General features: G+C 37.7%; 1 protein-coding gene across 1 annotated transcript in view; it reads left to right on the top strand.

The window, feature by feature from the left end:
- The first annotated feature begins 1,390 nt into the window (after positions 1-1,390).
- Positions 1,391-14,633, top strand: part of LOC131049498 (DNA polymerase II subunit B3-1) — a 58,836-nt gene continuing 45,593 nt past the window's right edge. Inside the window, exon 1 of the mRNA XM_057983565.2 lies at positions 1,391-1,901. Within this exon, the coding sequence (XP_057839548.1) occupies positions 1,590-1,901 (312 nt within the window). The 5' untranslated portion in view covers positions 1,391-1,589. The remainder of the gene's footprint in view (positions 1,902-14,633) is intronic.

Below are 14,633 nucleotides of genomic sequence, written 5' to 3'. Positions count from 1 at the left end.
GTGGAAGCTTGCAAAGGTATAATGGTGTTTTGGTTAAGTTTATTTGAATGTTTCTCTTTATTTGTGTTTTAACTAACCATTTACCATTGTGCTATCTTTCCCTCACGTTCACAACAAACTGGATAGCAAATTTTTGCACTATACAAATAAGGACAATCCTTTATGTGTTATATAATTGAACCACAAAATCAATCCAATGTTAGTTATATTTTTGCACAAGAAGTCTAAACAATGAATATATCTGAATTATCTATTTTCATAATTAGGCAAATGAAATGATGCATTGGGTTTTATCTTCATCTTAGTTCCATGATCTTAGTACTTGATTTATTTGTAGTTTAATTGTTGTAAATAACATTGATTTATACAGTCTATCTTTCCTAGCTACCATTTCAATTAGTGTAAGTAAATTATACATGTTTTGTTTTGATTTTATCATTATCTTAAATTAAAATTAATGGTAGTGTATTTTCCTTTACAATGCTATAAATAAGTTAATGTGTTATAGTGGATGAAATATCCATTTCAATTAATGCTCACCTTAATGGGTTGAGAAGATATTTTGTTCAATTGTAGTGATGGATGAACTATTAACATTTATATCAATGTTTATCAGAAGATGCCAAGTTTTTAAGAAGACATTTATTATATGTATAGAGAACTTTAAGATAATGGTAAATTCCTATTTTTAGAAAGAATTTTGACAGTGTATGGTAGATTGCTCGGTCCCACCATTATGATTTGTGAGCGATGGATTCCAAACTATACTTACAAATTGTCAATGAATTCCATTCATTAGAATCAATTTGGTGGGGTGCAAGTTGTAACAATAGCCTCTCTACTAACCCCAATTATTTTATGCCCCATGTACTTTGTTTCCTCGATGAGGCCACTACTCGATAGGATTGAATAGTCAAGATAATCTCTACCATTCTAGTTTGGGTGATTCTAGTTGCGAGGTAAGATTAATAATGTTTTGGTCTTTCTCATACCACCATAAGATTTAAGATTTAATTTAATCTTAATTTTAAAATATATTTTTTTCTTGCTTAAATTATTATTCAATTGAAATTTTAGATAAATCTTACTTTCTCTTATTATTTTTATTTTTTATTTTTTTATAAATGAAAATGATAAATAGAATAATTTAAGAACTCATCATTATCGTTATGAATTATACTCAATAATCAGATGATAAAATCAGTTATGAAATTTTAGATAAATCTTACTTTTTCTTATTATTTTTATTTTTTATTTTTTTATAAATGAAAATGATAAATAGAATAATTTAACAACTTATCATTTTCGTTATGAATTATACTCAATAATCAGATGATAAAATCAGTTATCTCCACTTTCAAATCTAATAGTTTCTAGGAGTTCCCTAATATTACATATTCCCATAAGAGTTTCCCCGTCTTGACTTTCTCGGAGTTCCCTTTTCATTATTATATGGATGCAATTTTCAAATCTAGGAGTTCCCCCATGCTTAAACTTTGTCGTCCACTTTCCCCCCCTTGAAATTGAAAATAAAAAAAATATAGGAGAGCTCGTTTCAGCTATTGGCTCTTGACAGCAGCACTCTGTCCATGGCTAAAGTAATCCATACAATCTCAGACTCTTCCTCCCAGGGTGCTTCAGGTTCTAGCGAAGAAGCCGTTCATGGAGACGTAGAACGAAATTTCACCATCAATGGCCCAAATATAGTGAAGAAGGATGAAGAGGAGGAAGAAATAGAACAAACTCCTAACCATCCTCCTAAAACTTCGCACAACAAGGTTATGAAGGTGGAGAGCCCTGCAAGCATGGTGTTCCCCATGGCGAGAGTGAAGCGGCTCATCAAGAGCGAGGAGGACATTCGATCGACTGTCGAAGCGGCCTTCCTCGTTAACAAAGCTACGGTACTTTCTTAGCCCTAATTTTTAGTTAGGGTTTGATGATTATTTTGCGTTACTATGCTGAAAAAGAAACAACCGAGACGGAGTTGTGAAAAGGATTGCTCAAAGATAATTTTGCATTGGATTTGAATGTCTTTTTTCCCCGTTTGGTGGGAAGTGGTCGTTGGTAACTTCGTAGGAGTGTTTGACATATTTTCCATTGGTGAGAGATATCTCGTTAGTCAAATGTGCCTAGAAATTGAGCTTGGCTTAGTCTGTTGAGAGTGTGGCATTTTCTAAGCTACGCGTAAGATTGGATTAACATCTTATTTGAAAAGTCTCTCTTCCAATTTGATATAGAATTTCAATTCATATAGAAATTTGGTATAGAATTTATCCAATTTGGCAATATAAATTTCGATTCATTTAAAATTTTTATTGATATTTTTTCTGGAAATCCTCAGCTTTTTTGAACTCCTCAATGAATCCAATTATTTGAACTTGGTAACTTTGGTATTGAATGTGTTAGATTACAAGATTAAACACTCAACATTTAGACATCTAAGCATATTAAATATCTAGGGATTTAAACATAGGATTCTAATATGAAATCCTTAATGATTTACCATTTGATCTTATTTCTTTCATCCATAGTTCAAAAACATGGTGTGGACTCAATGTGATTCACAAGTATTACGAGAGTAATTGGTAAAAAATGAATGTATTTATGACTGATCGAAAGATCATTAAATAGATTACAAGAAATCAATGTTTCTAATAAGAAACAACTGGTAACAAATGCAAAAATAGAAACTAGTAATATTTACAATATATTACAATATTGACCATTAAATAACTGAATAAAGACATTATTCGAATACCCTCCCTTAATGGTTAATCCGTCTACTACACCAACTTGCCCCTTGAACTTCATAAACTTATTCGGATGTAGGGACTTGGTGACAATATTTGCAGTCTGGTCCTCAGTAGGAACATATTGCAAATCCATGGATCCATCTTCAACCAGCTTGCGGATGAAGTGACAATGAAGCTCAACATGCTTGGTTCGCTCATGGAAGACTGAATTTTTGGCGAGTTTCAACACCCCTTGATTGTCACAAAAGAGGGGTGTAGGACCTACTTGAGACAACTGAATGTCGGAAAGCATCCTTCAAAGCCAAACTGCCTCACAAGCTGCTTTGACTGTTCCTCGATATTCAACTTCGGTCAAGGAAAGAGTTACAATTTGTTGCTTCTTACTGGTCCAAGTGACAACACATGTGCCCAAATTGAAGACATACTTGGATGTGGACTTCCTGTCATCAACAGAGCCTGTCGAATCCGAATCTGTGAAACTGACGAGTCTGGGATCTTTGGTCTGTCCATAAAAGATACCAAAGTTTGAAGTGCCCTTGACATAGCATAGGATTTGTCTTCGTTGCGACCTAATGATCTGATGTAGGAGTTGTCATGAAGTGGGAAATGTAACTCATTGCATAGCTCAGATTAGGTCTAGTGGCAGTGAGATATATTAAACTGCCACTAGTTGCCTGAAATTTGATTTATTCTTAATTGGAGAATTGATTTGATTGACAACTACAGGCCTTTCTCCATAGGTGTAGATGCAGGTTTTCAGTCTTGCATTCATAACTTGTCTAGCAGAGTCCTGACATATTTGGACTGAGAGATGAAGATGCCATGAGACTGCCGCCAAACCTCAACACCTAGGTAGTAGTGCAAAAGCCCAAAGTCGGTCATGTCAAAAGACTGGCATAAATTTTGCTTGATTCCTTGAATCAAAGATGCCAGACTACTAGTGATGATCAAATCATCAACATAAATAACCAGAATGATGATATCACTGCTAGTAGTCTTGACATAGAGATTTGAGTCAGAAGGACTCCTCTTGAAACCGTGATCAGTGAGGTACTTATCAATTTTCATGTACCATGCTCGAGGAGCTTGTTTCAGGCCATAGAGTGCTTTCGCCAGTTTGAGTACTTGGTGTTCTTTTCCGACAACGTTGAATCCAGGAGGTTGCGTCATGTAGACCTTTTCTTGTAACTCACCATTCAAGAAGGCACTCTTGACATCCATTTGATGGACCTTCCAGCTACCCTGAGCTGCCATGGCTAGGACTAATCTGATGGTGCTCATCTTTGCTGTCGGAGCAAAGGTTTCCTCATAATCAATTCCTTTACGTTGAGAGAAGCCTTCGGCAACAAAACGAGCATTGTACTTATCCAAAGTACCATCAGCCTTGTATTTGACTTCATTGACCCATTTGCATCCAATGGGTTTCTTCCCTGAAGGAAGATCTGATAGAACCCAAGTGTTATTATTCAGCAAGCTTTGGTGCTTAGTTGCCATAGCTTGTTCCCACTTAGGTATCCTTTTCGCCTCTGTGTATGTTTGAGGTTCATACACACTGTGAATGTTGGCCATGAGAGCAAAATTGACATAATGAGGTTGCTTGCTCTTCTTTCAAGCAGTTCTACCCTCGATGAGCTCATCATCATGAAGATCAACAAGTGTCTTAACCCACTATTTAGGCCAAAGAGTAGAAGTGCCAACATCAGATGCAGGAGGTGCAACAGGATCAGGTTCATCAAATAGAAGATCGGAGGAATCCTGAGGAAAGTCAAGTGGTGTAGTTGCGTGTCTAGGTGATCCTGCAGGAGAAGGAACTAGTGTAGGCGTAGGAATTGGAACGGCTGGAGCCCTCCCATCAGGTGAGCCTAATGGAAGATGGACACCGAAGTCTAAAGCCTTCAAAGGCTGATCCTCTGAATCCACTATTGGAGGAGAGAGCTGAAATGATCCTCGTTCCTCATCAAAAACACAGTAGGAGATCGATTCAGAAGATAGGCTGTAGTGTTAACTGCTTCAGCCTAAAACTTCTTCGGAATACTCTTGTATTCAAACATAGACCGGGCCATTTCGGTAATTATGCGGTTTCTTTGCTCAACGACACCGTTTTGTTGAGGGGTGTAAGGTGTAGTGAGTTGGCGCTTGATGCCATGTTGTTCACAGAAATGAGAGAAGGCAGAAGAACAAACTTCTCCCCCATTATCATACCGAAGAGTAACAATATGTTGACTAGACTCTTTTTCTACTAATGATTAGAACTTTTTGAAAGTAAACAAACACCTCTGATTTTTGATGAAGAAAATACACTCACATTTTTCGGTTGAAATAATCAACAAAAATTGAAAAATACCTGAACCCAGTAACAGGAGTAGCCATAGGTCTACAAATTTCAACATGGACCAGTTGTAGTACCTTAGAAGCTGTCCAGGAGTCGCCATCCGAAAATGGAGTCCGATGTTGCTTCCCAACCTGACATGCTTTGCAAACTCCGAGGTTCTGGGTTTGAATCTTTGGCAGTCCAATGACAAGATCTTCTCAAACAAGTTGAGAAAGATTTTGCACATGTAAGTGCCCATAACGTTGATGCCAGAGTGTACTAACAAAGGAGCGCTTGGCTACCATGGCAAGCTCCTAAGAATTACCAGAATCAACTAGTCTGAATAGACCATGATCCTCAAGACCCACGACAACAATAGACCGAGTCTCCTAATCAATGATACTGCACTGATGTGAATTGAAGGTCACGTTGAGCCGAGGAGAATGTCTTAGAATTTGATTGACCAAGAGAAGGTTGAGTTCCATTCCTGGGACATAGTACATGTTGAGGAAAATCAATTTCCTCCCCCCAAATTGAATCTGCACATTGCCCTTTCTAACAACGGTGTACTCCTCCCCTCCAAAAATAACGGAATTTGAGTAAGCCTGAAAATCAATGAAGCAATCTCGACGATGAGTGAAGTGGCATGAGGCACCTTAATCTATATACCAGGCAAAAGATTTGACATGGTTTGTAGGTCTTTTAGCCATGAAGGCATAAAAGGCAAACTTGCTCTGCTCAATGTGCTCTGCTACATTTGCTTTAGGCTCTGAACCGCTTTGCTTGGCCTGTGCAGCTAAGTGTTTACGACACTCAAGTTTCATATGACCAAATTTATGGCAGTAATTGCATTGAACACTTTTCTTCTTCGAGCCTTCTGATGACAGAGCAAAGTTCTTCTGTTGAGAAGATTGAGATTTGCCTTTATCCTTATGAAAGGATTTGGTTGTGAATGCTTGTTCTATAGAGGATGAGCTGGTACTACTGCCAAACTACTACTTCCACCGATCTTGCTGCAAAAGTTTAGTGCAAAGATCAACGAACTTTTGATCAACACCGGTTGAGGTGATGTTGAGTGTTTCGACAAAATGATCGTAGGTATTTGGCAAACTTTTCAAGGTGATGGTGACCATGTCCTCCATATTTCAATCGATGGCTTCTAAGTCGTCACAAATGTCTTTGATCCGATTGAGATGCTCCTGAAGGGATTTTCACTCATCCATGACTATAGAGAAGTGCATATTTTTCAGAAAGAAGGCTCTACTCTTATCAGACGTCTCATGTGGTGTCTTGAGATGCTCCCATATCTTGGCAACTGTTTTGCCGAAAGGTATTTGAGGAAGTTAATCATCGGTCATTGAAATCTGGATGAGCATGACAACTTCACGATTTTGTTCATCAAAATTGGTTTGATCAAGACCGACTGCAAAAGGATGTTTGGTCTTTCCAAGGACCAATTGATTGATGACACGATACTCAAATATTGTGAGCATCCGTTGCTTCCAGGTATTGTTGTTGAATTTTTGACTCCTCTTGAGCAGAATATTCGTCAAATATACCATCAGGAAAAATTGAGGTCAAAGTTGGTTGACCGAATGGTGCCACAAATATTGAGGCAAGAGATAGTCAATGGGTGAACTCGCATAAATGTGATGTGTAATGACCAAAATTGAGGCAGAATAAATGCATTGATTTTGAGGTAGGATTAAAAATTATCGGGCACGGATCCCAAGGTATGAATTTTGGAGGACCCAGAAAAATTTGAGAGAGACCTAGATGAGATTGCGAAAAACCCGAAATAAATGTTCTTGGAAATGTGTGCCCTAGCCGCAGAAAAAAGACAGGGTTTGATATAAACCCTAAGCGGCTTGAAGAATCTGCAGTAAATTGATAGAAACCCTCGTTGTTGGATATAGAAGTGCAAAAGATTTTTACACAGGCACGGAAAAAATACAAAGGGTAAAAATCCTAGCCGCAGACTGGGAGGAAGTAGAATCCCGAAAAAATCGTGCTTGTAAATGGCGATGCCCAACATATACTCAAACAATGGCGTTGCTAATCTAGAGCCGACACGAAAAAATTCCGTCGCACAAGAAATAATCCACCACAAACGCAAAAAATCGCGTCGCGTGGGAAGGGGCTGTGGAATGCACATAGATCACACACGAGTTTAGACGCAAAAAATTGCGAAATGAAGATCGCGAGAACCAAGAGTCGTGCGGAAAATCATGCGAAAAAATTGCAAGCTTCAAAAACCCAATGGACTGAAAAATGCAATGCGATTTGTTAAAAAAATGCAAAACCCTTCAGATAGGAAGCCTGTGAAAAAACCTAAGCCACAAATGAACGCAAAAGCAGGAGAAAGAAATCCGCACGACGAACCCTAGCCACACAGATCGCAAGGTAGCTTAGCAGACGTGGGCATGAATAGAGGAAAGAGCCATGCACGGGAAAAAACAAACAGGAGCCAGGAAAGACTGGAAAACCTTAGACGGGTTTTGAAATTTAACTGGAATAATTTTGAAAATTTCCACTAATTGGTAATTAGGATTAAATTTTTTTTCCTAATGCTTTGATACCATATTACGAGAGTAATTGGTAAAAAATGAATGATTGAAAGTTCATTAAATAGATTACAAGAGATCAATGTTTCTAATAAGAAACAACTGATAACGAATGCAAAAATAGAAACTACTAATATTTACAATATATTACAATATTGACCATTAAATAACTGAATAAAGACATTATTCTAATAACAAGTTTGCCAATCAATTGTGGTGATTCACCAAGATTCACATTGAGTATGGTTTGCTGAATCACCCAATTCCATCAAAAAGTGCAACTGCCTCTTGCCATTAGATTCACAAGTTCCAATGTTAGACTCTCTTGTGTGAAAAACATAAATGTATGTGCCTAGATTCTCATTTCATTTTTTGTTGTTGCATATTTTGCCTTCCATAGGTGTGGAGGAGTAATTGGAATGTTGAGAGAGGAGGGTTTGGGAGGTGTATTTTGAAGATTTTATAGAGTTTATAGAGTGAAACTGTCAAAAATATGTATCTAACTTTTTTCCTTTTTTGTTTTTTGAATTTCAAATTAAGAATCTAAAAACAAAGGCATTGCGTTTCTTTTTCTCATTCTTTTTTGCTATGTTAAATCATCAATTACAAGTTCAATGCAAGGTAGCGGTGAGAAAGACCTTGCATGGAAGCATGGCAAAATGGGTGATGGCAAGGGCAGGGTTAGGGGTAATTTTGATGGGTATCTTATGGCATGAGGAATCAATGGGTTGAAATGCCACCTTGATCAGATACTTGGACATGATGTGAAGGTGTATACTGAGTCCTTGATGAAGTGAGGAGAGAAATGGATGCCTATCTTACTAGTTTTAATACGAAGAAAATGGAAAGGAAGTGGAGAAGGGATGTAGTGGCATTGGCGGTGAGTTGCAATATGTATTCATCTAATAGATTCTTTTATTAGCCCATGTGTTTGACATCCACTTTCTTGCACTAGTGAAATTTAAGGGAGTTCTAGGTGCCTTCCATCTTCACCAAATTTATGTATTCCTCGCAATGTTCTTGGGGCACAACCATTGTTTGATAATACTGCTTGGAACAAAGAGAAATACAATGAAGCTCGGGCGGTAGTCACAAAATTGCACAACAATAATATGCCCTTCAATGTGGTGAGCAACCCATATTGGGAAGGGTTGGTAAATGCATTGGCAGTCGCTAGTAGGGGGTTTAAGACGCCAACAACTAGGAATTTTAGTGGGCCATTGCTAATTGAAGGCATAAAAAGTACACGTCTTGTAGTTGATGATCATAAGAAAGTATGGTGGATCAAGGTTTGCGACACTATTTGATGGATGGATAGATAGCAAGTATAGCACTCTTAATTTTTAAGTCGCTTCAAGTGGCACATTGGTGTTCTAGAAGTATGTAGATGCCTCATGCGAAGTAAAAAATGCCAAGACTTTGTGCAACTTGTTAGAGAGGTGATCTAGGAGGTTCGGGCCGAGAATGTTGTGAAGTGATATTGGATGGGTCAAAGGTGTGGTTGAAGATGCTAGACAAATTACCATATTTATCTACAATCAAGCTTGGGTACTTTTTCTAATGAGAGTAGATGAATGGCAAGGAATTTGTACACTTGGGGGTGACATGATTTGGAGCCAACTTTCTCACTTTGTAGAGAATTGTAGTGCATTTGGTGTGGAAATAATTGGAGTTTATTTTAGAGCATTCACACCAAAAAGAGACACATGTTGACATAAGAGTTGCTCAATGATGTTTTCTTTGTCTAGTACAACTTGTGCTTTTGAACTAAAAAGGTGGAGGGTCCTTCTCATGATACCATTGACTTGGATGACATTGATCCATTTTTTGATTTGATTGTTGAAGAATGACATAATGATATCATATTTGTTGATGAAAATCTGCTGAATTAGAGAGATAAACAACTCAAGGAGAGGTGGATGGATTGGAGGAAGATGAAGACATTTTTGAGGAAACAATTAGTCCTCATGTTGATATTGGTGTACCTTCTAATTTGAGGCATGAAAGTTTAGGTTACACTAGGAGGAGGAAGAGAAGGATTTAGTTTGTATTTGGCTGTTTTTTGACTTAGTAAATAGTTATAGTACTCTTATATACAATCATTATTTATAATTTTGTTGTAAAACAATGTATTCTTTGACTCCAAAACCTAGTAATTTCAAATTCTGAACGTTTGAGGGTTATTTGATGTGTAATCTTTGAATTATGAGAATTTGACAACCGAAATAGAATAATGCATTCTTTTTTGTTTAGACTATAGGAATTGGGTAGCCCACCCTATAAATTGTAGTGTTTTTGATAAACTTCTTCACTTGATCGACGACCTAGGTATGGTACGTCTTCTGGTACCACAGGGATAGGGGGAGAGTGGACCTTGTGACCTCTTACCTGCAATAGGATTCTTTAGCCAATCGATCTTGGGCCCTCATCCCTTAGAATAATGTGTTCTATGAATGCATTAATTTCTTTTTTTTTTGGTGTAACTATGTTTTTTCTATGTTACATTTTTTGTTTAGTCTAAGTCAATTTTTTTGGCTGCCAAGTCCAAGTTTTCCAACTATACTTTTGACATTCAATCATGAATGAGAGCAATAATTGAATTAGTAATGAATGACAATGAAGGAAAAGAGTCAACAATATATTGAAGTCTAATATAAGTATAGTGGATTGCTATCTCAAGTTCTATTGTTTTATTAAGAATACATTTTATGCATGAAAATAGAAGTTAGTAAATTTTGATATTCTATAGTTAAAGTTATAAGATTTGGTGAATCCGTCGTTCTATGTTTTGCTTACCAAGTTATGTTTTGTTGCAAATTTTCATTAAATGTTATTTTTCTACAAAGTTAGATGATTTTAAAGTCTTTAGCTGAATATAATGGGTACAAATAGAAGTATATAGAGGAAGTTCAATAACGACCTAAAATATGTTTGAGCAAGAAAGTTTTGGAAGAAAACAAGGAAAACCAACACAAAATTCCTTGAAAGCAAGCATTCCAAAGTGTGTTTGGATTCATTCATATAAATTTCATAGTTTAGGACTTATGGAAATTTTGTTTGGGGAGGGTCGAGGGAATGATATGGATCATTCAATGTTAGAAGCGAAATCTTAACCAAGAACTTAATTCCCAACATAAATACCCTTGTAAATGGGTTTCATTGTCTATTAGAACACTTTTAGCCTTGCACAAAGAACATTGTCTAGCCCTTTTGTTGATTTCTTACTGGTAATCTATCAGGATCACATTCCTTGGAATCTAATGCAAGAGTTTGTTTTGAAGTAAACATCTTTGTTCAGGTAATTGCATAATTTATTAAATGAATGAAGATGTACATATAGCAATTACAAGGACGATGTTTCTATTATGAAACAATTGTAAACTAAAGAAATTAGAAACCATCTAATATGTACAATATATTACATTATTGACCATTAACTAAACAATTATAAAGATATTATTCTAATACCCTCCTTTAACTACACCCAGTTGCCCCCTAAATTTTACAAACTTGTCAAGGCCCAGAGACTTGGTGAGAATATCTGTTGTTTGATCCTCTGTCGGAACATACAACAACTGAACTGATCTGCCTTCAACCATCTTCCGAATGAAGTGTCAATGAAGTTCAACATGCTTGGTTCTCTCATGGAAGACTGGATTCTTGGTCAGTTTGAGCACCCCTTAGTTGTCATAGTAAAGGGGAGTAGGATCTGCTTGGGACATCTGCATGTCTGAAAGCATCCTTTGAAGACAAACTGCCTCACAAGTTGCCTTAATTGTTCCTCGATACTCTGCTTTTGTTGAGGAAAGAGCCATTGCCTGCTACTTCTTGCTAGTCCATGTGACTGCACCAAATCCCAAACTGAAAACATACCCAGATCATGATTTTCTGTCATCAATAGAACCTGCCCAATTTGAGTTTGTAAAACCAATGAGTCTAGGATCGTGACATTTTTTGTACAAAAGACCAAAATCATAAGTGCCCTTCACATAACGCAACACACGCTTTGTTGCTACCCAATGATCAACCTTGGGGGCTGTCATGAAGTGTGAAATGTAGCTCACTACAAAACTGAGATCAGGCCTAATAGCAATAAGGTAGATGAGACTGTCCACTAGTTGCTTGAATGCTGATTCATTCACCATAGGTGAATTTGATTTGGTTGTCAACTTCAACCCTTTCTCCATAGGTGTGGATGCAGCTTTGTAGTCTTGCATCCGAAACTTGTCTAGCAATCCGCGAGCATACTTTGATTGAGATATGAAAATACTACCTTCAGTTTGCCAAACTTTAACACCAAAGCAATGGGGTAAGTTCCAACCTAGAAGCAAGGTTGAGCCCAACAAGCCGCCAATGTACTGCTAGGTAGTAGGTACATTGGATTTGGGACACGCTGGGGAATGAGAGCATACAACCTGCTCGGAAGCGTCGAAGACAAGAGAATGAACTCAACATTGAAGAGGAGGAGAGTTTAGAGGAGGCAAAAGCTGAAGAAGAGGAGACTGAAGACATGGAGAGTAGAAGTCGGGATGAGGGTTTTAGATTGGCACCCCACGACGTTGACTCTGAGAATGAGGTAGAGGAAGTAGAAGGGCCACACCTGCAAGGAGGGGAAGAGGAGGAGCCACATGCAGCTGAGGAGGAAGTAACACCTACTCCTACGCCAAAAAGGATTACGACAAGGGTTAAGTTTGTAGCAGCCATGTTACCTTTTTCAACGCACTTGGTACCCTCGGAGTCACTCAGATTAGCTACACCTCTCACTCCCGTAGGAGTGTTGTTCCAACAAAGGGTACCTAAGGGATCCCTATAGGCACGAGACCATGTGGTGTCTCTTCTGTAGAAAGTCCCACTTGCACTAGAGGGTGTAGTGGAGACCCCTACGAGTGAGGGAGTGATACACTAGGAGATCCCTATGGTTGAGGGAGTGGTACGTGTTGTGACGTATTCACACATCGCCCCATTGCAAATGGGGACCTGTTGACGTGTATTTTGTACACAATCATACACAGAATAAAATACCTAAAGGCATCTTATCCTCTCTTGAGAAAATAGTCTCTAACTGCTGAAGATTCGCATAAAGGATCAGTTAGGTAGACTCCAAGGTTCTTTGATGTAGGGTCTCTACGTGTGGACAAGCTCCAGTGGTATGATGTGATTTGCTGGAATCACAAGGGGACTTACATTGAACTTCCGATCTGCTTTGCTGGACACAGGCTCTTACTAACTTAGATTAAAAAAATGGAAAAAGGATAAGGGCGAAGAGAGGATCTAATCCTAATACTAAGAATGTAGGAGCAATGATTGATTTTTGATGAAACTCTAACTAGGTCTTGTTTTGACATCAATGGAACATCTACACAAGACTAGTGCGATCTTCTATGGGAAGCTTTATGATGTTCAAATCATCACCGCAGGCATAGATACCATCCAAGTTGATGCATATCAATGAAGAGGCGACAAATTGAAATTGAGCTTAGGCTGAATGATTCCAGTTGACTACGCAAGGCAAGTCTGCAATCAACAAACTGCTAGTAGTATGGATAGACGAATTCCACCATCAATCAATCACATTTCCTCCATTCATCTAATCATCTACCATCTAAGATTGAAGACTCAACAAGAAACCATGCAAATTGCAAGAAAACGACATATTTCACCATTACTTCAATGAAAATGGAGTTTGTTTACAATCAATGGCAACAATTTCTTGCCTTGTCCTCCTATTCTACTCTCTATCTACTAACTACTTTCAACTATTTACAACTCTCTCTCTAATTATCTCTAATTTCTCTAACTCTAATTCTCTTTTACAAATGAAATGTTTGGGCTTATATAGTGCCCACAATACAATCTGATGGCTTAGATCAATTCAAGATCAATGGCCAAGATTCAACAATGAAAAACCCTAATTAGGGTTTGTTACAACCATTACATAACATTTAATGTTTGACCAATGATAAAATTGTATTGCTTGGACACATGTCCCTTTTAGAAAAATCGACCAATGGATAGCCGGGGTAGGTACATCGGAGTTTGTGCCACCTTCCATGAGTTAAGTACATTGAATCTGGACATGCTGAGGTGGACCACACTGACTGGAGGAGTGATGACTGGGATGCCACCTCATCTGACACTTGTAGCTTTGGTAAATATTCAACTTGATGTTGTTGAGAAGCTTGCTTTAATTAATTCATCTGGAATTATTTGCTTCTTCAACGAGCCCTTGTTCTAACTCCTTGTATCCTTGATGTGCAGGATGATGATGTACCTCGCCTTGGAACGCTAGATTGAAAGAGGTCGCCCTTGTCCTGGCTTGATCGTCCTGGCGAAGACCGTCCTTGATTCGGCTTGATTTTCCTTGAAGAGACCTCCATTTGATGCCTACACAACATTTCAAAATTAGTAACATGATTTTGCAATACATAACATAAATTAGAGAGCAAATTTTAGGAAACTTAATGATAAGTCCTTTATTAATCATTTCCTAAAAAAGACTGAGCTAAGGAAAAACAAAATTTCAAAATTAAGGCAATGACAATCAAAATTCGAAATTAAAACAAGAGATCTTGCCATACCTTACTTGAGAGCTTAACTCTAAAATGCAAAATGAATAAAATCGCCTAGGCAAAATTTGAAATAAGATGGTCTTGATGTGATCTTCAAAAGAACGTTCCTCTTATCAACTTCGCCACCCTTCAAGTCTTGGACGTGATCTCCTCTTCAAGTTAGCAATTTCGCCATCTTTGATATGTCTTTGACGTCCTAGGCAACTTCGCTCAAATGGAAACTTCAAGTTCGCACCACCTTGCTTTGAAATAAAATTCGCCCCTTTGAATACAACTTCGCACTTCTCCCTTTGATCGCATTTGAATGATAAAAAGGTGATGTAAAAATGAAATCTTTCACCCTCCCTTTATAGCGCTCACACCTTAATTACTACTAGGCCGACTTTGTAATTAAAAGCGAATTTAAAATAAAGTAAAAGGCCGACTTTTGGTAAAA

Source organism: Cryptomeria japonica, chromosome 11 (assembly GCF_030272615.1).
Source record: "Cryptomeria japonica chromosome 11, Sugi_1.0, whole genome shotgun sequence".
NCBI classification, from domain to species: domain Eukaryota; kingdom Viridiplantae; phylum Streptophyta; class Pinopsida; order Cupressales; family Cupressaceae; genus Cryptomeria; species Cryptomeria japonica.
Note: the sequence above shows the minus strand (reverse complement) of the source record. Positions and strands in the feature narration are given on the sequence as shown.